The sequence below is a fragment of the Ursus arctos genome, unplaced genomic scaffold (genome assembly GCF_023065955.2).
Source record: "Ursus arctos isolate Adak ecotype North America unplaced genomic scaffold, UrsArc2.0 scaffold_24, whole genome shotgun sequence".
Classification (NCBI taxonomy): Eukaryota; Metazoa; Chordata; class Mammalia; order Carnivora; family Ursidae; genus Ursus; species Ursus arctos.
In genome coordinates this window covers 7,664,986-7,692,935 of record NW_026622919.1, presented here as the reverse complement: position 1 = coordinate 7,692,935, position 27,950 = coordinate 7,664,986, and the positions used below count along the sequence as shown (strand labels likewise).

The following is a 27,950-nucleotide window of genomic DNA, read 5'->3' as shown; positions in this document are numbered from 1 at the left end:
AGGGCGGGACTTTGGATCCCCGCTACCAAGCTCGCGCAGACCGACCGCCAGCGGCAGCGGTCTACCCCACCCGCCGCGCCTGCGTTTAAAAAAGAAAAAAAAGGAAAAAAAAAAAAAAAAACCAACAAAACACCGCCCATCCCATCCTGGCCCCGCCCCTCGGCCGCCCAGATGAGCCCCGAACAAGCAAGGCCGGCAGCGGGGCGGAAGCTGTTCCGCCCCCCCCCCAAGATGGCCGCCGGGCGGGCCTTCGGGCGGAAGTGACCCGTCGGGACGCTGACGAGTCCATCATGGCGGCCGCGGCCGCTTCCCCCGCGCTGAAGCGGCTGGATCTGCGCGACCCCGCGGCGCTTTTCGAGACACATGGAGCGGAGGAAATCCGCGGGTTGGAGCGCCAGGTTCGGGCCGAGATCGAACACAAGAAAGAGGAGCTGCGGCAAATGGTGGGCGAGCGGTACCGCGACCTGATCGAGGCGGCCGACACTATCGGCCAGATGCGCCGCTGCGCCGAGGGGCTGGTGGATGCCGTGAAGGCCACCGACCAGTACTGCGCCCGTCTTCGCCTGGCGGGCTCGGCCGCCCCCCGGCCGGCCCGGGACCCGCAGGTCAGCCCCGCACGTCAGCCCCGCACCCCCCGGTCCCACCCCCCGCGGGACCCGCCCCCGGCTCTCCCGCGGCCGCCGGTCAGTCCCCGCCCCCCGCGCGAGCCTCACCTGCCTCAGGGAAGAGCCTGCGGCTAATTTCTGGACTCCCTTCCTCCCGGGAGAACGCCGGCGCTCCTTTCGCTGGCTGCTTACCCGTCGTTTTGCAGCTCTCTTCAGGAGCCTTCCCTGACTTCCGGGCCCTGATTCCCTCACCTGTCTCGTGGCTTCGCTGGCCTCTCCCAACTTTAGATGAAAACGCCAGGGGTCTCTCGCTAGACAGCTCAGCTCATTCCCGATATAACGTTTCCTGACATTCTTAGAACACATTTTTCCCTTGTGTTAACACCTTCCCCTCTTATCGTTCATTTCCTCATCCCAGCCTTTTCCCCCACCCCACTCCCAAGAAAAACCTCCACAAACCCAAAGAACTCTTCTATCTTTGGTGGAGTTGTTGAATGACAGTACCAGCCAGCAAGCCGCCTTCTTTCAATAGCGGAACATTTTCATTTTAGGGAACTAAGGTTATTCTAATCAAGTTATCCTAAGTGTGTTTTTTCCCCCCAAACGCTAATGATTAGACCTGGTACGGAAGGATTCAGCCCTAAATACATCCTAATACCAGAGCAGCATTTTGCATTCCTAAAGAATGTTGACTTAGGGATGACTAAGTGAACGGGTAGGGAGGGTCAGAGAGGTAAACGGCAATTTGTTCTTAACGACCCTGGGGAAGAACCTTATAACGACTTGCAAAAGTACAATTTAGCTCCAGTTTGAAACTTTTTAATACGACCTGTGTTTTAGAAGAATCTGGGTCAGTAGGCAGGGCTCACACAACACAACCACAGAAGACCGGAAATACTTTTTGAAATGAGAGACCTCATCCCTGTCCTCTATAAGCTGTGCATTTATCCCTGCCTCCTCCTGGGTGGCCAGCCTTTCCTATAACTAAGTCATGCTTCATGGTTTATTAAAAAGCTAACTAGTACTGTGCCTGACTTTAGAAATGTGTTATTTTTTACAGTTGTTATATCTGATTTATTCTCAGTCAGCCCCACAAAAATTTGAGGGCCCTTTGTGTGTTCAGGCCCAAAGAAACAGAAGCCCCCTAATTTCTGCTCTGAAGGAGCTTATCATCTACTCAAGGAATTATAAATTCATGGAAAGTTAATGAGAAAAATGTAAATAATTCAGAGTAACAGTAGAAAGCATTTTAGGATAATGTGTGATTGATTCGAAAATAATTATGTACATTTACCATAAGATTTCCGAAGGAAGTCACTTCAGGCTTGAGTCCTCCTCAGTAAGGAGAGCCCTTCATGACAGATGAGATTTGGAATATGGGTCTGGAGTATGAAAAGACAATTAAAAACAGGTAATCAATTTAATTAAAGCAGGAGTTCTCAACCTTGGTGCTTTTGACATTGGGGCTAGATCATTCTTTGTTGTAGAGACTGTCCTGTGCATTTGGATGTTCATAAGCATCTCTGGCCTCAACCCCTAAACACCTGTAGTACCCTTCTCCCCCCTCCTGATGTCTCCAGATCAGAACCATCAGAAGGATATGAATCTCCTGGGAACTTGGGAGCAGAGTGGTGGTATGCTAAGATACATTTGGAGGTCAGATGACTAAAATTTTTGGTAGGCAGATGAATTTAGTTTTGAACATACTGATTATGGAATGGCAGAGAAACTGAGCAGGGCAGCAGCAGAAAAGGCTCTCCAGTGGAACTTGGGAGTGGTGAGGACTAAAAAAGAGGTGGGAGTGGTATTCTGCTAAGAGGTGATGCTGGAGGGTAGGATTCCTGGAGTAGGAGGGTGGACTGAGATGGGGAGAAGCGTGAGGACTGCACCAGATGAAGAGCTGATGGACAAGTAACAGAGAAGTCCGTCATGCACTCAGAGAAGCAGGAGCAAGTGTAGGGAGGCTGAACGTCAGAACAGAGGAGAAAGCTCACTTGAGTGGTGGTCTGTAGGGCTCCATGCTGTGGAGACATCTCGAGGGTCACGGATAACCAGACTGAGATGACCAGACTAAGTTTGCATCTCCATGAGACTGAGCACAAATGCACCCAACTGGGAGGACAATCCAGTGGGATTGTACAGCACTCCTGACTCCAGTCATTCTACGATACCTAACTTTGAAACCTTGCCAAGGGGGGCATGGACTCGGGCGTAATAAAAGCTTTGTACCCTACAGCATACCCACGTTTCTCCCCAAGACTGTCAGACACTGACCTTACACGGGTTGGTTCTTCTGCCTTCATTCTGGGCCTTTCCCTGCAGCCACAGCCGCCGTCCCAGGAGAAGTTCTATAGCATGGCTGCCCAGATCAAACTACTCTTAGAAATTCCGGAGAGGATCTGGAGCTCGATGGAGGCCTCCCAGTATCTCCACGCCACACAGCTCTACCTGCTCTGCTGCCACCTTCACAACCTGCTCCAGCTGGATTCTTCTAGTTCCCGATACAGCCCGGTCCTCTCACGGTTCCCCATCCTCATCCGGCAGGTCGCTGCAGCCAGCCACTTCCGGTACGTGCACCCAGCATAAAGATCTGCTCTAGGGATGGCCACACTTCACCACTGCCGGTTTGTGGAATGTGTCTTCTGTCCTGATGTAAAATATTCCCTGTTGCTCTTTGTCATCACCTTCCAGGTCAACTATTCTGCATGAAAGTAAGATGCTGCTCAAGTGCCAAGCCGTGTCTGACCAAGCCGTAGCTGAGGCCCTGTGCTCCGTAATGCTCTTAGAAGAGAGTTCTCCTCGCCAAGCCCTAACAGACTTCCTGTTGGCCAGAAAGGCAGCTATTCAGAAACTTCTCAACCAGCCGCACCATGGTGGGTTTGCCTTCTTTCCAAAATATGGTCCTTAAACGAGGGAATGGAGAAGGGGGAGCTGAGGCAGACCAAAGCACCTAGAGTGTTCTCTAACTTTACTAAAGGAAACTGTTTACAGGAGGATGGTTTCTTCTCGTAGGTACCGGCATCAAGGCCCAGATATGCTCATTAGTGGAGCTGCTGGCCACCACTTTGAACCAAGCTCATGCTCTTTTCTACACTTTGCCAGAAGGTCAGCTGCCAGATCCATCCCTGCCATGTGGCTTGCTCTTCTCAACTCTGGAGACCATCACAGGCCAGCATCCTACCGGTGAGCTCTTAGCCAACCTTTCTTATTTCCACGTTCTTCAACTGTTATTTACTGAGCACCTACCATCTGCCTGCCACTGCAATGGGCCCTGGGGATACGGCGGTGCACTGGACCAATACGGACCCCACTTCCGTGGAGGTCATGGTCTAATAGTAGAGGCAAATCCTGAACTCACAAATACATACGTATCTACTGAACAGCAATAGTGGCCACTGCTATGAAGACAAAGTACAAGCTGACTTGGGAGCATTGGAAAGAGGGACCTCACCAGAGAGGCTTTCCCTGGAGAATGGTATATAAACTGAAAGCTGAAAGTTCGGTGAGAGTTAGTCAGGTGAGGAAGGCAAGGAAAAGAGTTCCAGGCAAAGGAGATGGGATGTGCAAAGGTCCTGAGGCAAGGAAGATGTTAGTATATTTGAGAAATTAAAAGTAAGCAGGTGAGGCTAAGGGGTATTGGGTGGAGGAAGGGCAGCATGAGAGGAGACCTGGCCAGTCTAGTAGATGTGATCAGATAATGCAGGGTTGTGTGGACCAGGCTAGGGAGTTTGGCCTTTATCCAGAGAACAATGGATAGCCTTCTAGGACCTTCCAGCTTGTCCATCCTTCTGTGTTCCTGTACATCCTGTGCTTTTATTTGATAGCATTTATCCCAATTGGAATTAAATACAATTGGCTTTTATGTGGCAGTGGATCTCCATGGGTTCTGTAGTGGATGGTGAGAGCCCTCTTGGGAGGCTGTCGTCCCGACCTAGTTGGCAGATGATGGGGGCTAACTGGGCAACTTGGACATCTGTTTAGCAGAGGATTTGGTGGATTAGTGGGGAGGGTGTGGAAAGGAGGTGTCCAGGTTTACTAGAAAAGGAGCTGGTTTGAAAGGGCTGATGATGAGTACATTCTTGAAAATACTGCTTTGGAGATGACTGAGCCCTTGGAACAGGAATGGTCAGTGGGCAGGTGACCGTGGGTCCAGATGAGAGCAGTGAGAGGTCTGCCTGGAGGCACACATCCGTGCACATGGCTGTTGTCTGAAGCCGTGGGGATAGGGGACATCATCAGGAAGAAGAGAGGATGGCAGAGGACTATGCCTCAGGGGACTCCGGAACTCAGAGGTCAGACGGAGAAGACACAGCCAAAGGTAGAAGAGAAACAGGTAGAAAGTGGGGACAGCCAGCCACCTGGTCATTTTCAGAGAGACAGATGTATTATGTAGCCTCTTCTTGGGCTTACTTTATCTTTCAACGAGGGTGCCCCTTCCTTATGCCCTGGCTTCCTTCTAGGTGCTTCCACTTAATGCTTTATCCCTCTCATGAAAGGTGAGTACGGGCTAATGTGTCACAACTTTGGACAAGTACAAGGGACCTTAGAAGGCCCACTGTGTTGCAAGCTCCGGTGGGTGCTCACACACACAACGTGGTGAAGGGGCCTTCCAGAGTCGCCCCAGAGATACCTGCATCCTTCTTGGGAGGTGACTTTAAAGAGCTACAACTCACCGATCAGGAGGAGTGATCTTCCATTCTTTCCTTAGCGCTTCCAGGTTGGTTGGAGGATGGTGAGGAAAGGGAAACTGTCACCTTTTCCTTTGTGACAACATGAGGGCCGCATAGCACTCAGTACTGCTTTCTCTCCCTGCCCCGCCCCCACTCCCTTCCTGCCTGTCCTTCTCTTCTCTACCAGTGTAGAGAGTTGGCAGGAAGCTGCCAGCTCCCTGATGAACGTACATTCTATGCTTTCTTTTCCCCTATCTCCGGGGTCAAGTCTGACCTGCCCAGGGGAAGACTAGATGATTTTTGGAAGCTGCTTCTAGGTCCATTTTTTAATATGCTTTTCACAGGATGGCCCCGATTACTTGTCACTTGGCCTTCTCTTAGGAAAGGGCGCCGGCATTCTGCAAGAGATGAAGCTGTGCAGCTGGTTCAAACACCTGCCAGCGTCCATCGTCCAGTTCCAGCCGGCTCTCCGAACCCTGGCGCAGCCCATCAGCCAGGAGTACCTGAAAGACACGCTGCAGAAATGGATCCACATGTAAGTAGCCAAACTTTCCTGAGGCTGGCAGGCCGCCCGGGTAGCCACACGAGGGCCAATGAGGCCACTGAGGAAGCAGGGAGAAGGCTGATCTTCTGGATGCTGCTCTGCCTGCTGCCCACTGGGTCATGCCAGTCACTCGCTCAGCCACCAGTCACTGCCTTCATGGCGGGTCGGTGCCCATGGTGGGAGGACCAAGAGGGAATTCGCCTTTCAAAATATTACCCTACAGGATTTAAAATTCTGTGTAAGAATTCTGCTACTCCTAAGCTTTTATTTAATGCAGTGGTTTTTGAAGCCATTCTAGGGGGCTCTAATCTTCCTTCCAGATAGATACCTCAGGGAGGCAAGGGTAGGCCCCACCCCCCAATCTAGCCAGAAATGCTGTTTATACATATTTATAAAAACTCTCAGAGATAGAGCTATTTATATTGGGACCCAGGTAAGAGGTTTTCAAATGGAGTCCTGCTGTGTTTCTTAATAAAGGTGTGAAAAATGTGAATCTCGTGAGGCCCAAGAGAAATGATTTTGTTGCAGGTGCAATGAAGACATTAAAAATGGGGTCACCAGCCTGCTTATGTATGTGAAGAGCATGAAGGGCCTCGCAGGGATCCGCGATGCCATGTGGGAACTACTTACCAACGAGTCCACCAGTCACAGCTGGGATGTGATATGTCAGCGGCTTCTGGAGAAGCCACTCTTGTTCTGGGAGGATCTGATGCAGCAGCTGTTTCTTGACCGATTACAGGTGAGGAGGTCATTGGTCCAGCTGTTCTCTGGCCAGTCCTCACATGATCTTTTGATGTCTGGGGGACTTCTGTCATCTTCTGAGTGTACTCTTTCTCTGCTGACTGACTCAGGGATGGCTCTTCCGGAGAACGAGCCATAGACATGAGCAGAGATCCAGACTCTGGTGCAGAATGAGAGACCAGGCCTCTGTCATGTGGTCGGGAACGTGTCCATGGCCATCAGTGACGACTCTGTCCTCCGCCAACACCATGTCATCCTCTTGAGCATGCTGGAGAACACGCAGAGTGCCAGGACAGACTGTCACTTGGGGCTCTTGCTTTGAGATTTCCTGACAGGAGTCATGACTGGAACTCTTCTCTCGCTTTCTTTCAGACGCTGACAAAAGAAGGCTTTGACTCCATCTCCACCAGCTCCAAGGAACTGCTCCTTTCAGCCCTGCAGGAGCTTGAGGGCAACTCTAGCAACTCCACTTCCAATAAGCACATCCACTTTGAGCACAACATGTCTCTCTTCCTCTGGTCCGAGAGCCCCCAAGACCTGCCTCCTGACGCCGCCTGGGTCAGCGTGGCGCACCGGGGGCAGTTTGCTGGCAGTGGGCTCGCCATGAAAGCGCAGGCCGTTAGCCCTTGTGTCCAGGACTTCTGCTCCGCCCTAGATTCTAAGCTGAAGGTGAAGCTGGATGACCTCCTGGCTTACCTCCCCACTGCTGACTCATCCCTGCCCAAGGACGTCTCCCCCGTGCCAGCCAAGGGCTGTGCCTTTGACAGGTACGCAGATGCCGGGACGGTGCAGGCGATGCTGCAGACCCACTCGGTGGCGTGTATCCAGCACATCGCCGAGTGCATCCGGGCGGAGCTCCAGAGTGTCGAACAGGTGGTGCAGGGGCAGCAGGATGTCCTCAGCGGTGTCAAGTTGCACGCGGTCCTTTTCATGGCCAGACTCTGCCAGTCTCTGGGAGAACTGTGTCCCCATCTGAAGCAGTGCATCTTGGCAAAGTCAGGGAGCTCCGAGAAACCAGCAAGGGATCCCAGGGCTCTGAAAAAGCAGGGAAAGGGGAAAACGCGGGAAATAATTCCCACGCAGGCCAAGTGGCAGGAAGTTAAGGAACTCCTCCTCCAGCAGAGCGTGATGGGCTACCGTGTCTGGAGCTCAGCGGTCGTGAAGGTGAGTGACACGCACCCAGTCTTCCTATGCTCACGGGGCAGCCCCATCCTGGCTCCCTTCCATCACGTTCCAGGCTGGCCAACCTCAGGGAAGTCTTTTTTTTTCCCCCAAGAAAAATTTAATAAAACTTACTTTATTTTATATCTTTATTATGTACCTGTAAGTATCAAACTAGTGAGAATGTCAATTGTAACAGAGATGGCAAGTGTAGTTTTGGCATATCTTGACTTTCTGGTCTACTTCTATTTTTTTTTTTTACATTTGTTTATTTAAATTCAATTAATTAACATATAATGTATTAGTAGTTTCAGAGGTACAGGCCTGTGATTCATCAGTCTTATATAATACCCAGTGCTCAGTACATCACATACTCAGGGAGGTCTTTTCATAGCAAGGGAATAACAGTTCTTATTTCGTGCAGTTACTTTCACTTCTCTGTGATAGTGAGCGCAAATGTAAAACTTTTTTCCATTCAAATGTCTAGCCTGGATTTTATAGACACAAACTCTGGGTTTTTGTCCTTCCATCTGATAAGAATGAAAGACCTCCCTGGACAAGGATCTAGATTTCCTGCTCTTCCACCCAAATGTCATATTCCCTATGGTCTCCCCTGGTGTCTTAAGGGGTGGCCCCTGACGTTTGTAAGGGAGTTACAACAAAATTCCCATGGCTGACATAATTAGCCCGAGAAGAGTGATATTTCCACTCGCCACCCCGCACGTGACCAACACAGCAGAAGCTGGGCTCAAGATTACTCAAGTAGCTTAAAACACTCTCTAAAGGAGCTAAGCGGTCTATTGGATATTTGCCTTTTATTACCAGGTTTTGGCTCATGGATTCACCCAGTCGTTACTTTTAGACGACGCCGGCTCAGTTCTGGCCACAGCCACCAGCTGGGATGAACTAGAAATCCAGGAGGAAGCGGAGTCTGGCAGCAGTGTCACGTCCACAATCCGACTCCCTATACAGGTGAGCAGGTGCCCCCAGGAGAGTACCTGTGGGCCGGACTGGGCTAAATCGCCCACTCTACAGGGAGGAAAAAGACAGGAAAATCAGCCAACGTACAGTTTCCGAGGAAGAGCCAAAAGTGGTATTGATAACTTTCTACTATGGGGGTACAGTAGACATAGGGCCAAGTAGGTAGTGGACTGTTCAAGACATCAGCTAATGAGGTTTCCTGTGTAGCCTGGGCTCTGTCCATTGGAGAGCTGCTCACCCCAAAGTAAAAACAGCATAACGCACAGTGCCACCTGCCAGGTCAGCCCCCAGCCACCAAACAGGTGACAGCGATGGTCACTTCTGTTAACTGGCCTCCTGGGAGGGGCTGCCTGGGGAGGTCCAGGTCCTGGTGCATGAGCCTAGTAAGGATAAATGGACCCCCTTTTACCACGTCTCATTCAATTGGCACAAGTCGCTGACTTGACATTCCTTTGTTCTCTTAGCCATCATGGTACGTCCAGTCCTTCCTGTTTAGCCTCTGCCAGGAAATTAATCGAGTTGGAGGCCACGCTTTGCCAAAAGTGACACTGCAGGAGATGCTGAAAAGCTGTATGGTCCAAGTGGTAGCTGCCTATGAGAAACTTGCAGAAGAAAAACAGGTGAAGGTAGGTGTTTGAATTTTTTCCCACTAAGAACAGAAATAAAAACCCGAGACTTTTTTTCCTTGGGCTTAGGCAGTTCCCATCAAGGATTCCAAGTGTCTACGCTCAGCGCTGGCTAATCAGTATTGGCTTCCTGCTCTGCGAGTTCATCATGCCCCTTCTCAAGGATCAAGCAGGTCTGCACTAAAGGGCAGTTCAGCAGGAAAAAGGCCTGGTGTCGGGGCCCCAGCACTGCCATGTATGTGCTGCGGCTTTGGGCCAATCACAAAGCTCTCTCCATTTCTCCCGGGTCAGGTGTGGTCATTTGGACAACTGCTTGGAAGGAGTGGCGAGGGACCGTGCCCAGGGTAGCCAGTGGCACACAGACGTGCTCGCGTGAGGGAGCACCTGTCTCCCAACGCCCCCCCCCCACCCCTTCCCCGGAGTGTTCTGCCCTTGGTGGATGTTCCCATTTCATTAGTGACATGTTTAAAACAGGACCAACTCCTGCTTTAGGAAAGAATTCAGGGAAGTCTCCTCTCCTAAGCTTCTTCAAAATGCCTCTCCTTCCTGCAAGGAGCTTTTTTTCTTCGAAAAGGGCAGTGTGCAATACCCGAGGCCTTTGTTTGCAGGTTTTTAGTTTGGTTTAAGACCAAGTTTTGAACATAACCTGTTGTCATGACATCAGATGGCCCTTGTTGAGTGTACAGAACTGCTGCTTCTGAAGCCACAAGCTGTAGCTCAACCAAAACATGGGCTGTCTATTTGCTCCTGTTACAAGTCCTCTCCCTTCATGGGTGGGGCGGGAAATTCGTTTACAGAAAGAAGGTGCCTTCCCGATGACCCAGAATCGGGCCCTGCAGCTGCTTTATGATCTGCGCTATCTCAACATTGTTCTGACAGCCAGGGGCGAGGAGGTGAAAAGTGGCCGCGGCAAACAGGACTCCAGGTACGCTCACCCCAGCGGGCTCTCCCAGTGCCGCTTCTGCCGAGGGCACACAGCCCCTAACCAGGAAGCCACCAAGAGACAGCCTCTTGTTGTACATTAACTGTTAGCTTTAGCCAGGAAGTGCTCGAGTTACCAGCTAGATCAACAATGGCCACCTGCTGGGTAAATCCCGTGCTCAAGTGGGGGAGGTGGGCTCTCATCCTCTCTCTTAGTCAGCCTACCAGCTCTTGGGTATCATTTGAGCCTCTGGCGCTTCCCCTGACAACAAGAGGAAGGAAAGGACTTCACTCAGACATCTTAGCAGGTTAAAACTTGAGGATTACTTAAGCACCATGGGCAGTGACAAGCGGTACCAAGCCAGCAAGTAAGAATAAATCCAAATACAGGGTTTCTTTAGCATGGAAATGCCATAAGGTTGGTTTATGACCTAAAAAAATGTGGAGAATAATCATAATCATCTTTTCAGAATTGAGAAAGTGGCTGACTACCTGGAAGCACTCATTGACCCGTTTGACCTGGATGTTTTCACGCCACACCTCAACAGCAACCTTACTCGCCTGGTGCAGCGAACTTCTGTAAGTCACGTGAGAAATGAGCTCAGCGCGAATGCGGAGCCACAGGCTCAAATGACAACGTAAACCCGCTCCAGCACCTAATACTCCAGGAGGCAGTGTCGGGAGGGGGCTGGATGCAGACAGCTCAGTTCAGTTGTAAGGGCTGAAAGAGGATTAGATAAAATCTCACTGGGGAGGCAACCGCAATCTCACTCCTCTAGTTGTAGTAAGGATTATTAAGGTTTTATCAAGGCCTCAGAGGAATAAAACAAAAGAGCGATGTGACTCTGAGATTCTGACCTGTGGGCAGTGAAAAAGGTAATTCTGAAACATAAACACGCTGCAAGGAACATTCCCCAAAAGGCGAGAAACAAGAGAAGGGATTATAAACAAGAGAAGGGATTTTCTCTTTTAACCGGACAGGGACAAACCCAGCCTGTCACTGTGCCCCGTTTCCTGTCAGGTTCTGTTTGGATTGGTCACTGGAACAGAGAACCATTTCACCCCCAGGAGCTGCACATTCAACTCCCAAGAACCCCATAACATACTGCCCTTGGCGTCGAGTCAGATCAGGTAATGATTCTAAGATGCTTTTGCTGGGCCCCGAAGCTTCCTGTTCATGCCACTGAAATTCGTCTTGTCTTGGAGGTTTGGACTTCTTCCACTGAGCATGACAAGTACCCGAAAGGCCAAATCAACCAGCAGAAGCATCGAAACAAAAGCCCAGGTTAGTGCAGACAGCAGGGGGTGCACCCGTCTCCCACCAAACCACCCGATTAGCTCCCCTTTAAATAATCGATAAAGAACTGAATGACAAAATGCACTAATGCTGCTTTTAATGGCGGCGCAATATAGAAGTACAAGGTTTCACTAGCTTGAGCTGAGAGGAGTTTTAAAAGATGCCCATTTACACTATCAAGTAGCCTCATAATAGAAGTGTTATCTCAGGCTGCCAAGGCTGTAGAAAACAAGCAGGACAGGATGGAGATTACTTCTTGTTGTTTGCAGGGTGGAAGAGTTAACCGCTTAACCCAGCACTACGACTATACTTATTTGGAAAAAAAACTTGTTTTGTTCTGGTAGTGGTTTCATCTTCCATTTCTTGCAGTTGGGTGGGAAATAAAAGGGAATTTGCTTTCTCAAGTTTGACATTTTCTTGTTAATACACGTTTTGTTTCAGTCGCCTGCCATCCGTTAAGCCCGCAGGAGTCCTCCTGGGTATTTCTGAGTTGTGTTGTGTATGCGTGTGCTTGAGCCCAAACAGCTGGTCTTCTTACAGCATTTAGTTCTGTTTGCTTTCTTGCTGGACAAAATATTAGCAACGTGTCCTTTCCACCTTCCCTGCCATACAACCCAGTCGGACCAAAATTCTTCTCAAACGTCTGGGTGTACAATGTGGGAGGCGGTAGTGAAAAGCACAGGCCCCCGCACAGGCCCTCCCCTCCGCAGGCTGGGGCCTGTGCCGGCGCTCCCCCCGGACCTCTGAACCTCTCCTTCAAGTAACTGACCTGTGAGTTCTGTCCGTAGGAGAGGCTCAGACCACGGAAAGGAGGTACCTACGTTTACCCTTTTCCTAGGATAGTCCTCATCTTCAAATGTTAGTTCTGTCCCGTAAGAAGATCTCATTTTGTCCCCTATGTCCTTTGCCAGTCTTGACAAAGAGTAGAGTCCCCTGACTAGAGCTGTCCGTGCTGCTGAGATCGCTTGTGTGTGCCGTGCGGACTCCACGAGCAGTGGCGGGTGTGAGCAGGCAGGAGGGTCTGGGTAGACTCTAAGGCACTTTCCTCTACATGCATGGCAGGTTGTCCCCCCGGCACTCTCCCGAGCAGGTGACCCAACACAGCCTGGCTCCTTGTTCCGACAGCTGGTCAGTGAGGAAGAAGACGCGTCCACGCCTTCATTATTCAAGCTAGGTTGGCTCTCTAGTATGACTAAGTAACACGGGAACATAACGGTCTCTCTCTAAATAAATACTACATCATTTCTGCTAACGGTGCCTCTGCTTGTTTGTTTCTAAGCCACACCAGTCTTTCCAGTTTCAGCGGTGGAATGTGGCCCCCAGTTACTGTTAGGGGTTCCTTTAAGCCTAAAGTGAATCCTTATCCAGCAGTTTCACAGTACTTGTGACTTTAGACAACAGTTCAGCTAGCTTACACTCGGTCAGCATTCCTCAGCACCTTAATTCTTGAACCCCAAGGTGGATTCCCAGCGAGATCACAGAAGCTGCTGAAAGAACAAGTCTGTGAGTGAGATAAAGGTCATTACATACTTCTCGACTGTTAGAACTGTGCCGTTTCCTACTAAGTCTGAGATGGAGGCTTTGGAGAAATAACGGTAGCGGAAGTGAGCTGGGTGTACAAGTCTGAAAGACATTCTCTCTGGAAATACAAATATATAACAAAGAGAGAAGACAGTTATTAGCAAGGCTGCTTCACTGACACAGTCTAACTTGGATCTGATTGTCCTCCTGTTACAGAGGAGAGTACTTTCAACAGGACATCTACATACTAAGAGGTAGTATGGCAAATAATTTCAGTGCAAGACTGAATCAAGCTTTCTATATTTTGGAAAACAACTTAGGTTTTTTCATGGAAACTAGATACTCTTTACTAGTTTATTGAATTTAAAAAATTGAAGATCCCGCATTTTTAAAAGGCCTTTTTACATAAAGTAGAATTTCTAATTGACAGATTTGGAAATCAATCTGAACTGGACAAACGATGGATTCAACACGCAGATGAGATTTCCTCATACCATTACCTCGACATGGATTTGATACCCACCCTCAAAAGAATCCTATAAAAAATTGCTTCAAAGCCCCTTTGAAATTGCAATAGTGCAGCAAAACCACAAGTAAACAACTGCCTGTTAACCTGTTATTTCAAATATAGACTGAAAAGCCAACAGGCATATTTTTGTGCAATTTTTTAAAACATCATAAGTTGAAATATCAAATCTGCACAGCGCTGTCCCTTCACAGAAGGCAAGAAACTGCCGGCACATCATGTCGGAGGCCGTCCTCGGTGCTGTAGGCTATGAAAGTGGGCCTCCTTCAGGGTCTGGTTGATGTGGAAGTAAGGGCCTTGGCACAGTGCAGACTGCTCGGGAACAGGCTGGGGGGTGTTGGGGCCGGACCCGGCCGCCATGTGGTTCAAGCCGCTCTCCGGCCCGCTCGCCCTGTCCGGGCTGTTGATGCTGCTGCTGCTGCTGCTCCCACCGCTATCGCTGCTTGAAGACTGGAAGGAAAAAGAAACAGGATCGCGATTAGGCTGTCTGGTTTCTTAAGAACTTCACTGTGGTTTCATTTACAATACCCCATAAGAGCATTCTTCCTATTCGGTTTGAGGAGGACCAGCATCAAAACATATATTGGGCTTTGCAGCTTCACAGAGTACGTTCACCTAAGATGGTTCACTCTGTCCTCGTGACTGCCACGTGAGGTGGAGCGGGATTATGATCCCCATCACATCCCCAGGAAGTGGCAGGGTCCGGGTTTAGGCCTTCCGACTGCAAAGCCCTTCAACTACATCCTAATTCCTTTACACGTCTTCTCTACCTGCTTTCATCATTCATTCCAATAATTTCCAAATAATCGAAGGAGGAAATTCTCAGCCTTGTCTCAGGCTCCAAGGGAAAGTATGAATCATGAGTACACATAAAACGGCTACTCGCCACAAGTTTTAAAAAATCTGTGACAATTTCGTGGTTATCAGCTCATGGACACAAAATGGTATTCTCTGAATGCAGAACACCTATCTTGATGGGAGTACAACATACTTCTTATAAAGTTACATTAGCAATTTTGCAGTCTGATATATGTGTGTGCATGTGTGCACAAGTGTGCTTAATTTTTTTTAATGTAACAAATACGATTTGGTGTCTTAGTTGTCTTGAAGAAGCTACTAAGATCCCTAAGAACTAGGGTTCTCAAAAGGGAAGGCAATGGTAAGAATCCATTTCAGAATTATGGTATTTTACAATTTAAGTATTGCATTTCAAATTAATGACTAGCAGTACCCTTCCTCCATTCATTCACAACTCAACCCAGTACTGTACTGGAAAGAATCAATGCATGAGAAAGTTAGAATTCTAGTAATTAATGATCTGGTGTCTACTTTTCTTAACTTCACCCTTTGGTCTATCTAATTCATGCTCCCTTACACTGAATACACATTCCCTTACAATGAATGTCCAAAGACATTCATTTTGAAAAGTCTGCATACAACTATGTAAAAGCTACATGTAAGAAAAAGGTCTGGAAAAAAACTGGCTATAGTAGTTATGTTAAAACAGAGGGATTAAGTTGCTTTTTTTTTCCTACCCTTTAACATTCTTACAATGTGGTTATTATATATTTTTACTATATAAATAAACGTGTATGTAATGTTTCCAGATAGAGACTGTAAAAGTGATTTTTTAAAATACTAATTTATCCATTTACATAACAGTATGTACAGAAACATCTGAAACAGCAAAGAAAGCCATGTCCATGAAAGATATTCGTTCTTAATAAGTCTTAAAGGAAGAATCAGCATGGTCCATAGGTCATCTGGAGCTACTTAACAGGTCCCATATCCCATTGCCCAAAGATAGTAAAAGACAACCTATCTGTCTTTCTACAAAAAAACACAAACATGAAAAGCATTGTGGGCTGAATGGAGTCAGATGGCAGGGTCAGCAGCAGCAGCAAATTTACTTCAAGACTGGGGCGCCTGGATGGCTCAGTGGGTTAAACATCTGCCTTTGGCTCAGGTCAGGATCCTGGGATAGAGCCTGCTCGGCAGGGAGTCTTGTTTCTCCCTCTCCCTCTGCCTTCCCCTCCCCCCCCCGCCCCGCTGATGCTCTCTCTCTCAAATAAATCTTTTTAAAAATTTTTACTAAAATTCTTAAGAAGTCAAATACAATTCAAAACCAAAAGTTGTTTTCCATAAAAGCTTCTCCTAACCTAGAGGGGAACAGCCCAGATGTGCAGCGCTCCCACACCTGGTACGGTCGTGAACAGTTAACGAGTCAGCTACTACACTAGATGAGAAACCCACCGCGCAGAACACTTTGTTTCCTCTTAGTCTGTTTTCTTTACTGTTTTTCGTTACAGGTACTGTCTGAAAATTAAGGCAAGAACTAGAATCAGTTTCTAGTAAGTCAAGTTTCCATCTCAAATTTTATTTATTTCACACTATAATAGCAAAGGTGACACAAATATTCTGAGAAAAGGTAAAAAGTTCTTTAAAATAAACAGGTTAGAAAAGATTTCTGTACAATATCGTGAAAAGACATACCTGTGACTTCTAGTCCACTTTAAAAACCTTGTGTAAAAACATGGTTTATACCAACTTTATAATGGACAGGTACACAAATGTTTAGTGTGGCCCTGTTTATAATAGTGAAAAAGAACCACCTACATGTCTAACAATAGGGAAACTGGTTATAACACGTGTATATAACATATACTCCATGAATTATAACTTAACAATGAAATTCTACTCAACTATTAACAATAATGGTAGAGATGTATATATATACCAAGAAAAAAGTCGTCAACATTTTTTTACAGGTTGCAGAACTATAGGTATAGTATGCCAGCTGGTTTTTTAGATGTTTTTCTTTAGTATAGACATAAATGTACACCAAAAACAGTCTGGAAGGATATATATGCCAGAATATTTAGAATTTGGACCTTCCATTTTTATAACATTTTTATTTTCTATAGCTTCTATAAAAAAGATTTCTGTGGAAATAAAATTGATCACAAGTAAGAGAACTAAAGAAGGTTGCTACAAAACAGTCTTCAGGTACTTCCAACTCCAAGACGGAGACTTACAAACTATACTGATATTGTCAGTAAGATTTGCAGAAGACTACTTTGCCTCCTTTGAAAACCTCTAAAACTGCTTCCGTTATATTCACTTGCACTGAATAGGCCGATGCTACTTTTAAGCTAATAAAAGAGAGCCTATCCAGAAACCGGGAATCAGAGTAAATGCCCCTTACGTGTTACTTTAACATTTACAAAACGTTACCTACATACTGCTGCCATCACAGGTAAAAGCAAAATATCTCTTTCAAAGATGTTTTGGTTCCTATGTTCTGCCACTTGTGACCAGTCTTCTCACTACCAGGGAGGCTTTCAGGAGCATCTCAGTCTCTAGAGATGAACCAGGAGTTTTGAAACTGAGGGGAAACCCATCAGCAGCCAGCATCAAAAAAGAAAACACAGCGGAACGTGAAAAGAGTAACCATTCTGTGAAACTTGTTTTATTGCTCACGAATATATTTGGTGTGTGCTGGGTCACAAAAGAAAACATTCCTATAGGGGCGCCTGGGTGGCACAGCGGTTAAGCGTCTGCCTTCGGCTCAGGGCGTGATCCCGGCGTTATGGGATCGAGCCCCACGTCAGGCTCCTCCGCTATGAACCTGCTTCTTCCTCTCCCACTCCCCCTGCTTGTGTTCCCTCTCTCGCTGGCTGTCTCTATCTCTGTCGGATAAATAAATAAAAATCTTTAAAAAAAGAAAAAAAAGAAAAAAAAGAAAAAAAAAAAAAGAAAACATTCCTATGGGACAGGGTCAAAAAAGTTGGGAAGTTATTGTTGTCGGTCTGAACACCGTCAAGTCAGGTCTACTTTATGGGACAAGGGAAAGACCACTATTTCCTCCTTACCCCAAAAAGTTAAGTCTCTGTCAACGTTTTAAGATCTGCAGAGAAGTTAATCATTTTGTTATTTAAAAAAAACAAAAAACGAGAGGAAAAGAGAAATTGTATTTTCCCCACTTAGTGGAGCTTTTTAGTATCAAATTGCTTGGGAGGGAGCACTCCTTTATAGTACACGGTTTTAAAAATTACAACTGCTAAACTAGGACAGAAGTCTTTACCTTGTTACTAGTACTGTTCTTAAGAATTCTTTTATCAGACTTTGGGACTAAGAAAGAGTCCTCAAACAGGAACCCCATCCCCATCCCCTGCACCTCAGACAGACCACTTCGGCAGACAATGTGTCCCAGTGGGCAGTGACAAAACTTCCTCTCTTTCCTCTGGATTTTCAGTTTAGGCTTCATGCTGACATCTGGCCCAGGTATTTTCAAGACAGATTTATATTACAAATCAAAAGAGAATAAGGTCACACTCTGTGAAATAAAAACCCCTTGCACATCCATGTGTACAAGCACAATAAAGTTAAATTTATGCCAATTCCAACCAACGGGATCTCTCTAAATACACCAAGGCAACTCATAACCCTGTGGAGAAGATGTGTGTGCGAAGCGAGGACTCTAGGTTAGGTTAAGCACTCATGAAAGCTACCAGTGTGTCTCTGTAAGTATGGATGCCTGGGCAGGACAGAGAAGAGAATATCACGATGCAGTCTATTCAGGAATCACCTGTGGGCTCTTTTAAAAGTGCACCTGCCAGGGTCCCACATGGCTCTGGAAAACCTGGCTCGAGTGTGCAAAGACTGTTCTGATGGCCAACCACTGTCCACACAAATGTTCATGTGCCTGCTGTGTACAAGATGGCATTTTCACTACGGCGACTTAATCATTCAACAAGAATGTGTTGGGCTTAACCACGAATATGGTGGCAATCCAGTCATGGAGAACGATCATCCCATCACTGGGGAATCTAGCAACAGGTGCTGAGAGAACTAGGAGAGCCTCTGTAGAATGAAAAGTATTTGAACTGGGCCTAGAAGATTGAGGAAGAGTTTTAGAGAGCGATGTGACAAACCGGGAGCACGGTAACAGCAAAATCAGAAGGAAGGAGTGTTTGGGGAGGTAAAGCTAATAGAGTGGTGCGGCGGGCCACTCCAAGCACAGTCGGTCAGACAAAATATCCAGGAGAGGTTATGGCTCGATGATCAAGTGCCCGGAAGTCTGCACCTAAGAGATGCTCGCATCTCCACGCAGGAGTGAGGGTTCTACACATCAAGCAGGAATGCAGGGCCACAGGAGGACCGCAGCAGTGTAAATCAAAGGGGATGTGTCACAGTCCAAAGGGAGACAGGAGTGAGGAAACGAAGGAGACAACTGAGCTGGCAAGTACTAGGTGCTCAGTGCGTGTCTGCTGAATGCAGAGAGCACTGGTGAGCCTTGGGGAACGGTTCAGGGGCTTTGGGAAGGAAACCGGGATCCAGAGAGGGCAGAGGGAAGGCAGGTGGGACACCTGCCAGCCGGGCTGCAGGTATGGGCCAGCTCCTGGGAAAGGGGGAGAAAGCCTACAGATGGGCTGGGTGGCGAGGAGACCCGCGAGGAAGGGACAGGCACCTCCATGGGCTCGTGTCTGGGGACACAACGCTGGAGAGATTCTAAGAGAAGGGAGGCATCCTAGGGCAGCTTTCAGGGGCCTCGACAGGAGGTAGAGCAGACAAAGAAAGGCAGAGGGACACTTCCCTCAGCAGAAAGGAAGAGCACGTGTATATATAAATCCTGACGCAGAACACAGGGACGTGAAGGAGCTCATGTTCTCAGTCCACAGGGCTCAAATTATACAGCAGAGGTCAAGAACTCTCAGCCCCTCAGCTAGGCCCACACCCAGTTCCATTTTCCCAGGGGGTAAAGTCGGTTTAAGAGACAACCCGTGTATACTCATGGTAGAAACAAAACAACTCTAAAGATAATTCCTGCTAATAATCTTCAGAAAGACCCCCAGGCAGGAATATTAATTACGGAGTCTCTCTGCTTCATAAAAGGAGAACCAGAGTATATGTGTCTATTACCTAGAGCTGGATGCTTTCTCTTAATTAGAAAAGCAGACTGGCAGTGTATTTGATTTTCTCTCAAACCCCAGCTTCCCATCGCCTCCAGCTCCCCATTCACTGGTGCTTTTACATTTATGTGAGTCTCAAAAGACCGAAGAACTCGGGCTCACCGCACGCACACCCTTCCTAGGGTCATGATGAAGAGCTAAGTCCGCGGCAGAGTCTGGAGTAAGTACAAGAGATGACCCTAGCCAAGTCTGTCAGAGCATCTAATGGAAAATTCTGTGCTTCCGAAGTGCCCAACAATTGAAGAGAGCTCCAGGTCTGCTATTATCAGTGAGGCCATAAGATTCCAAATTAATTCAGTGGGCTAATGAAAACCACTTCTAACTAGGCAAGGAAAGACAATGCAGGTGGTCACTCTTCTGTGTCCCTGAGTAAACAGCCTATCCTTTCTATGCCTCAGTTTCCCTTACAAGATGAATTAGGACTGCACAATGTTTTAAGTTCCTTCCTAACTAAAATGTTCTATTATCACTTCATTTTGTTTAAAACCAACAGGCCAAAAAATAATCCTGACCTGTAGAAAAACGTGTGTACGTACAGTCATTTCTTAACGAACCTGACATTCAGTGTCCATAATAAACCACCTGGTGCAGCTTTCTCTGCTGTGGACCGAAGCGATGTGTTACTAACACTTCAAGGACTTACAACAGGAACACAGTTTCTTAAAACATATGCTAAAAATCAGACTAATTTTGGAAAGGCTTGTTCCTCCACTTTGGACCATTTTAAAAGGTAACTTCAGAGTTCATTTGCTACAGGGTTTTTAAACACAACACAAACCCTAATAGTTTCGTCAGAAACAGTTCCGTCTCTTAGGATGCACCAGGACCCAACAACAGACTGAAGATGAGAATGGGCAAAAACTGGAGCACCTGGGTGATTCGGTCAGTTAAGCGTCAGCCTTTGGCTCAGGTCATGATCTCAGGATCCCGGGATAGAGCCCCACATCCAGCTCCCTTTTCAGCGGGGGGGGGGGGGGGGGGGGGGGGGGGGGGCTGCTTCTCCCTCTGCCCCTCCCCCCTGCTCTTTCTGTCAAATAAATAAAATCTTTTAAAAAGAGAGAGAGAGAGAATGGGCAAAAACTAAAAGCCTTAAGATACTTTTTAAAAAATTATGCTCAATATTCCCACTGTCATCTAAATTCGCACTATTAAAAAAAATGACCTGATATTCAGCTAATTCTTATCAGTTAAGATAAATGGATTTAGAGAACCCTAATTGTAATGATACATGGTTCCCCTGGTTGTTATTTTTTGGTCAAGTCTCTGTACTCCCTCTAAGAATACTCCTGGGATTTTATGGTTATGACATGAAAACTTTCCCCTCCAGCAGGGGGAAAAAAAAAAAAAAAGGCATTGGCTGCTCGGGGTAAGCCACTTCTGTTTTTTTCTCCACATTCTCTCTCTCTTTCCTAGTTACTTTATAGTGATCTGAAAAATTAAAATGGTCTTGGTAGGTTAAAGAGCTTTAAAAAACAACCCCACAAACTGAGGTCTTTGCATTTAAAAAAATGTTCTGCTTCTATTTACTTAGGTAGCAGCACCTTTTCCCAGACGTGCACCCTTGGAACAGAAGCCACATTTAAGTGGAAACGGCTACGGTAATTTGTAGATAAAGGTATTAAAACTGAAAGCAAAAAGCATTCCTCTACTACAAATTAAGATAAAATGGAAACCGGGGCGCCTGGGTGGCACAGCGGTTAAGCGTCTGCCTTCGGCTCAGGGCGTGATCCCAGCGTTCTGGGATCCAGCCCCACATCAGGCTCCTCCGCTATGAGCCTGCTTCTTCCTCTCCCACTCCCCCTGCTTGTGTTCCCTCTCTCACTGGCTGTCTCTATCTCTGTCGAATAAATAAATAAAATCTTAAAAAAAAAAAAAGATAAAATGGAAACCAATAAGGCCAACCCTAAGAGAACAAATTTGAATACAGTTAAATCCAGCTAGTTTTTCTCCATCCAAATAATTGTCCAAGGTCAGGGAATGTCACTGCCTTTGTACAGGACCCAAAAGGAAGACACAAATTGATAAACGATTTCACTTTTTGCTCAACGAAGAAAAAAATGGGCCTGACTTATACATTAACTAATACGATTCATCTAGCATGGCATTACAAAAAAAATTTGTTCCCATACCGGTTAATTGTACCTCAACTTTAAAAAAGCATCCTAAGGCTCACAAGTCATTAAATCTAAGTCACTGGAGTTAAAATTAAAGATCTTTGTTTCAAACACCAATTAGAGTTTTGAAAAAAACCTTTAGACCCCAATTTCTTCACTTTTTCTAACTAGATATCTAAAATTGCTTTCAGGCTAACACTGTATCATAACATTTACTTGGGAAAATATTTTCCAGCTAAAAGATAGGAGGAGAAAAATTTCTTCTCTGTTCCTATGATTTGAGAGAAGTCTAGGACCTAGCTGCCTCTGGATATCTTTAGCAAAATCTTTCGGAACTTCTATCCCGTATTCTGCGTGACGGCACACACCATGTGTCAAGAGCAAAGAGCTCACCAGCCAAGCTCTGGGCTCACCAACTCTGCCTCTTACTAGTTGGGTGTCTCTGGGCAAACCACTTTACTTTTCCGTGCCCCAATTTTCTCATCTGAAAAGCAGAGATAATACCGCCTACAAAAATGACAGGAAGAAAACGCACAAGTAGATTAAAAGTTTCTCTTTACGTAACTAATCTGGCAAGTCAGTTCACATTCTTCACCTTCACAGTATCTAGGAAAAGAGGTAGATATACTATCTCCATTTTACAGGTAATTGTGATTTACATGCGGCATACATAATTCAAACACCTTCCATCTTATCTCCCAGTACTTGGCAATATTGTTACATTTAGGGAAAAAAAAACGTAACTTCGGAAAATTAATTATAAAAACTTTACTTTAATCCTCTCAGAATTAAAGCAAACTCATTCCAAATGAAAGTCTTCAAGTCACAAGAAAAAGAATTCTAAAATTACTTAAGTATTTCAGGAAAGACACAAGAAACAGTTTCTTTTCACTGAGTTAGGCCAAAGGAAACTTACCTTATTGGCCCTGACTTAGAATTAAAAAAACAACATTTTCATTAACATTTGATTATATAAATTAACAAAAATAATAATCCACTAATCATGAATCATTTTGTTTTCCTTTTTATACACAATTGTCAAAAAGCAGCCATGTGCCCCTAAAGTTGATATTTTTGTGCTATAAACACAACGATCTATTCCAGTGGATGAGGATTCAATTACTCAGGGCTTAACTTTCCATTTTAAAGGTTTTCCCCTGCTTTTTGCTTCTCTAGCCTTCCCTTGGTTGACTCGGCCTCATTACTTGTTAATCCCCACCCCCACCCCCACCCCCACGGAGAAGCACAGCACAAGAGGCCACACGTTCAGAGCGCTCCTAACCGGTCAGTCAGCAGGGCTGAATGGGATGGTCCTAACCGTCCAAGCGGGGTCCACCAGTGAGTTCATACCACAACAAATAAAAAATGCCTGCGATGCCTGTTAATTATAACAAAGGCAAGCTAGTCCATCTTTCAGACTAATGATTACAGAGCGGTTTAGCTGCTCCATTTCTTTGAACAAGTAAGAACAAGACACATGAACCAAGAGGCTGAATAACTATACATTGTTTGCTTCTGTGATATCAACGCGCAGATTTCAGAAAGGGAATAAAGATCTTTTTCTATAAACAGCAATTAAAACAAAACAAAACTACTAAGAGTCTTACTGAAAATAAGAGATCGGAAGTGTTTCATTTTTTTTTAAATGACAATTTATAATTCTGTTCTCAAGCATCGCAACTGTAAACCGAGGGCAAATGATCAATACAAAGAGACTGACTGAACCTCTGAACTAATGTAAACATCACTTAGCAGGATTTGCACAGACACACAAGTAGAGAAACACTGATACGGTGAAAGTAATCACTGCACACTCTTTTAATAGACTTATAATCCAAAAGAATAATGGAAACTCAATTATTGTCACAGTTTTATCACTGGATGCTCAAGGAAGCCTCTAATCTCTGCTTTTCTTTCATCCTCCAATTGTCGCATTAAACAAAAGCTCAACTGCTTTTCTGTTAATCATTTTTTAAAACATAAGGAAAAAAACCATGAGAGATTTTTAAAGGCGGGATATGAGTTACGGAAGGTCAAGTCTCCACACAGAAGGAGCTAATCTAAACGTGTTCATTAACTGTCCCTGAATGTGTATGACCTATGTGAGAGTTAGCGGATTTCTACCCCCCTGGGGGGAGTAACTGTGGATTTCCGGTAAAGACTGGATGTAGGTCAAATCCTATTATCGAGAACTAATTAAAGTACGAATTATTTTGGTTGTACAAAAACTGCGATATGCAAGAGTTCTGTGATACACAGAGTTCTGCTTTAAGTTGTAAGGCTCAGGCTTAGGGATCTCTGCCAGTGAGGAGCTTCTCAGGCAGGGTGACAACTTGTTAAGGGTCACAATTTTCCGGGAACAGAGATGTCATCTGAATGTTAGCCTCTGTACGGCAGCCCGTGGAGTGTACACAGAAACTCTGCCGCCAGTGTGCACACGCAAGCTCTCTTTTCAGGAAACCAAAACTTCAGGAGCTCTTCCCCCTCTCCCCACTCACTCCCCTCCACCCTGCCTCCCGCAGGAGCTCTTTTAGAATAACGTAAAAAAGTAGTAATGCTTAAAAACAGGATTTTCTGTACACATAGGTTACCTATTCTGAATGTTTATATAGTTCCTCATAAAGACATGTGAATGAAAGCAACATAATATACTTGGTTTAAGGATAATTAATGGCTCATAAACTGTTAGAAAATAGTTGGTTTCTGAAATTCAACTAGACAGCTCAAAGACGAATTTTCAAAGGTCCATGAAACTTCTAACAGATTCTGGGCTGTGTGTATGTATTAATATGTATAGACATATACCACTTCGCTGGGGAGAAGGTACATAGCTTCCTCAAAGGGGCCATGACTCAAAAAAAGTTGAAACCACTGCAATCAAGTAAGATCACTTTTATTTATTCAAAGAATAATTTAAATTACACGAAGAAACTGGGTTATTTAGCTCAAGTCAATGAAAACAGCAGAGACTCTGACCACACTTCCTACCTCTGTGTCCCAGGAATCATGAAAGACAGGGTTTCTACTACTCCTTTTGGTCTGGGGGGGAAGATGATGGTCTTCTTCATTGCCATTCCTTCTCCTTTTCCTGAAATTAAATCACAAGAAGAAAAAAAAAATACAACAATTGATCCTTTAGACACTTAAAATTGTAAATCATGACAACAAATCTGCCCTCTTGCCTGAGAAAACAGAATTCATCACATGCTATCCCAATAGGTAAAAAGTTGGAAGTACACCATCGCTGGGCACAAAGAGTGAAAATATAAAATAGCAGCAGTAGGGGCGAGCTTAAATTAGTACAACTGATTTCTAAAAAGAAGCTTGGCAACTTTAAATGCCTACTGGGAATAAGTAAGTGCAGGGTGATGCTAATGACTAAGCTTCCAAACTCCACCTAATTAAGGTTATCTTCCCTCTGTGTTTCCTGAAATCACAATTTCAGGTTACCTCATCTTACTCCCTTCTATAGGACAACATGTAAGATAAGAGTGGCTGCCTCTGCCCATGTACCCCTAAAACCCTAAGGAAAATGGTGCTACACAGGGATATCATCAGAGGTTCATGTGGTCTCTAATCTGCAGTTTTCTGATTTCCCCCAAATTATCACATACAACAAAAGCTCGATGCCCTCTAAAGCACTAGATTACTCTTCACGCCCGGCACTGGAAAGGCTGCTCTGGACCGTACCAACTCCATTATTCTCTCTACACCACCTAGTATTGTATGTTACGTCACCACATTGTTACGTTGAGTCTGCAGCACAAGCTGCTCAAAATTTTCAGGTTTAAGGAAAAACCACACATTTACCTCAGTGCTCTCAGACGTGCAATAGACAAAATTTGTATGTATTCAATTCAAGAATTAAGTGCTCCTAGAAGGACTTCTAAGCCCCCATTTAGAAGACAGAAAATAGAAATAAATTAGAGGAGGTATCATTTGAAGGCACAATGCCTGGAACTGTGCTATCCAATATGGTAGCCACTAGCCACATGAGGTGATTTACATCTAATGTAATATCCAGTTCCTGAGTCACACTAACTACATTTTCAGTGTTCAAAGGCCACAGGTAGCTAGTGGCAACTGCATTGGACAGCAAAGACAGAGGACATTCCCATCACTACAGAAAATGCCACCCGACAGCATTGGCAAGAGGCCAATTTATACAAAGCAGCATAATCTATTATAATGAAGACTCTTAAAGATTCAAATTTCTAGGGGCGCCTGGGTGGCTCAGTCGTTAAGCATCTGCCTTTGGCTCAGGGTGTGATCCCAGAGTCCTGGGATCGAGCCCCATGTCAGGCTCCTCCACTGGGAGCCTGCTTCTTCCTCTCTCACTCCCCCTGCTTGTGTTCCCTCTCTCGCTGGCTGTCTCTCTTTCTCTGTCAAATAAATAAATAAAATCTTAAAAAAAAAAAAAAGATTCAAATTTCTATAGCTAGAGGAAAAAACAGCTTTTAGGCAAGTATTAAATCTGAGCACCCGGTATCTTCTATACAATCACATACTTTCTATGCGAGCAGCGTGGCATACCGGGGCAGGCCCGTAATCCTAAGGTTTTGAGTTGAAGTCTTGATATTGGAAAAAATTTAAGTTTTCACTCTGAGCACAATTCCCTGTATTCTGCAGTACTCCTGTACTCTGAGTACATCCAACTTTATTAATGACTACTGATCCCGTTTAGGCTTGGAGTGATAAATTCTGAGTGTGTAGTTCCGATCAAGCATTAACCAACCTGCAAAGAGCTATACCACTGACCTCAATCTAAGACTCAATGGTTTCTAAGATCATCATTTCTGCTCCCTAACCTTTCTCTCATGGCATTAGATCTTAACCATACATTACTCTGAAGTATGTGGAGATTAAAAACTAGGTGAAAAGCAGGTTTAATACTCATTTAAATCGATGTGCTATTACCGCAGATTTGAGCCAAGTAATTACTATTTTCACCCTAATATGACCAGAGAGTTTTTTTGGAAGAGAGCTGCAGTTACAAAGCAAGGTCTGACAGAAGGCCAGTTGACACCCCAGGGAAACTCATCAAATGCTGGTCCCCAAACTCTTATCAATATGCCAGCAGCTGACTGTGCTCTGGGCTGCTAACCACTTATGAGCCTGACCCAAACTTTCCAATGTCCTCATTTATAATCCACGGCATATCTTTCCAGTGACAAGAAAATGAACATCAAGGAGGTTGTCAGGCAAAAACAGAGTGAGAACAAAGAGGATGGGCTGGTTTTGCAGATTTCAACTAAACTGGGATAGTTCGTTCCATGAACTATCCCTGCCTCATAATGTGCTGCTTTCTCAAGGTACCCCAGTCAGCTCCTGTAGGCGGCCCTCTCCTTTGGATGGTACTGAGTAAGAATGAGCCCTCCTGTTCTTTCTCTTTTCTAGGCTCTTTGTAGATTCCATCCTTGAAACATTCTTCTTTCAATAACATTGTTAATAATTGCCAAGATTATAGCTTCATGTTCAACCGTATCCACAAAGTCAGATTACAGCTTTCCACATTAATGCATAGACCAGGTTATAATTTTAGCAGCCACCATATAATTGATTATGTTCTCCCCAGGCATCTAGTTACAGATAGTTGTTTAGCATCTGTTACTTTTAAGGATGGTTGACTATATCACTGCTCATCATTTCATTTCTTTCCAATCTTCCTGTCATCTCCTAGAGACTGAGCATAGAAGAAATCTTAAGAGTATGCAGATTAGTGTTTGCCTAACTTTTTTTTTTTAAGTAACAGAGCCCTATCAGAAAAAAAAAAATCACTCAATACATATATATGTGAAATAAAGGACCTGTTTTGGTTAAAGTAGGGGTTTTCTTGACATACATATACCCCCCTCTATGGCTATCTCAGTATCTTTTGGAACAGTCTGAAAAATCACCATCTCAGACCAACCCCTCATCTTAAAATTGACAAAACAGATCCAGAAAACTGAACTGACTTGGAGATATTATGACAGCAGGAGCTGGCAGAGCTGGTCCATCATACTCCATGAAACATGAGGTGAAAAGTAGGTGAGAAACCCCTGTCCAAATCACGTGATTTCTTTTATAGCAATGAAGTTACCAGTATAAACATGTTGAGGTTATTTGCGAGCTAGATAAAAGGCATCTGGTACCAGTATAAGCACATTCAGATTTGCTTATCCAGTGATGGATAATAGGAATCTTTCTGCAGGAAATTAAAATTTAGGCTTTTTCAGATATGAGACATCATCAGAGACTATTAGAAGTATAAACTGGGTTTGGGAAGGAA

At 45.4% G+C, this 27,950-nt stretch overlaps 3 protein-coding genes across 8 annotated transcripts in view; 1 reads left to right on the top strand and 2 right to left on the bottom strand.

Annotated features, from left to right (window-relative positions):
• The window catches only part of SLC39A11 (solute carrier family 39 member 11), a 565,309-nt gene extending 564,475 nt beyond the window's left edge, over positions 1–834 (bottom strand). Inside the window, exon 1 of one of the 3 annotated variants that reach the window (XM_057318037.1) lies at positions 714–834. The gene's annotated coding sequence lies outside the window, so the exon portion shown is untranslated. The remainder of the gene's footprint in view (positions 1–713) is intronic. The other 2 variants (XM_057318040.1, XM_057318035.1) reach the window with 2 other exon arrangements.
• Positions 258–12,798, top strand: COG1 (component of oligomeric golgi complex 1). 3 transcript variants are annotated; one of them, XM_044389089.3, is made up of 15 exons: positions 261–605; positions 2,928–3,172; positions 3,297–3,478; positions 3,618–3,788; positions 5,657–5,810; positions 6,348–6,558; positions 6,933–7,724; positions 8,547–8,693; positions 9,167–9,328; positions 10,126–10,253; positions 10,720–10,828; positions 11,271–11,380; positions 11,456–11,534; positions 11,988–12,025; positions 12,609–12,798. In XM_044389089.3, the coding sequence occupies exons 1-14, from the start codon at positions 291–293 to the stop codon at positions 12,003–12,005; spliced, it is 2,823 nt and encodes a 940-aa protein (XP_044245024.2). In that variant the 5' UTR covers positions 261–290; the 3' UTR covers positions 12,006–12,025; positions 12,609–12,798. The 3 variants fall into 3 exon arrangements, with proteins under 3 accessions (XP_026368114.2, XP_044245024.2, XP_057174007.1); XM_026512329.4 differs by lacking the exon at positions 11,988–12,025 and having other exon boundaries at positions 258–605; XM_057318024.1 differs by having other exon boundaries at positions 11,988–12,798.
• Positions 11,627–27,950, bottom strand: part of FAM104A (family with sequence similarity 104 member A) — an 18,580-nt gene continuing 2,256 nt past the window's right edge. Inside the window, exons 2-4 of one of the 2 annotated variants that reach the window (XM_026512340.4) lie at positions 24,668–24,767; positions 15,847–15,909; positions 11,627–14,043 (exon numbers count right to left, since the gene is read on the bottom strand). In XM_026512340.4, coding sequence (XP_026368125.3) covers positions 13,810–14,043; positions 15,847–15,909; positions 24,668–24,767 — 397 coding nt within the window. In that variant the 3' untranslated portion in view covers positions 11,627–13,809. The remainder of the gene's footprint in view (positions 14,044–15,846; positions 15,910–24,667; positions 24,768–27,950) is intronic. The other variant, XM_026512341.4, reaches the window with a different exon arrangement.

Coding starts and splice junctions, on each gene's coding strand:
- COG1 (XM_026512329.4), top strand. CDS start 291: ATGGCGGCCGCGGCCGCTTCCCCCGCGCTGAAGCGGCTGGATCTGCGC. Junction 6,559..6,932: donor TGTTTCTTGACCGATTACAG/GTGAGGAGGTCA, acceptor GCTTTCTTTCAG/ACGCTGACAAAAGAAGGCTT. Junction 11,535..12,608: donor GCATCGAAACAAAAGCCCAG/GTTAGTGCAGAC, acceptor CATGCATGGCAG/GTTGTCCCCCCGGCACTCTC.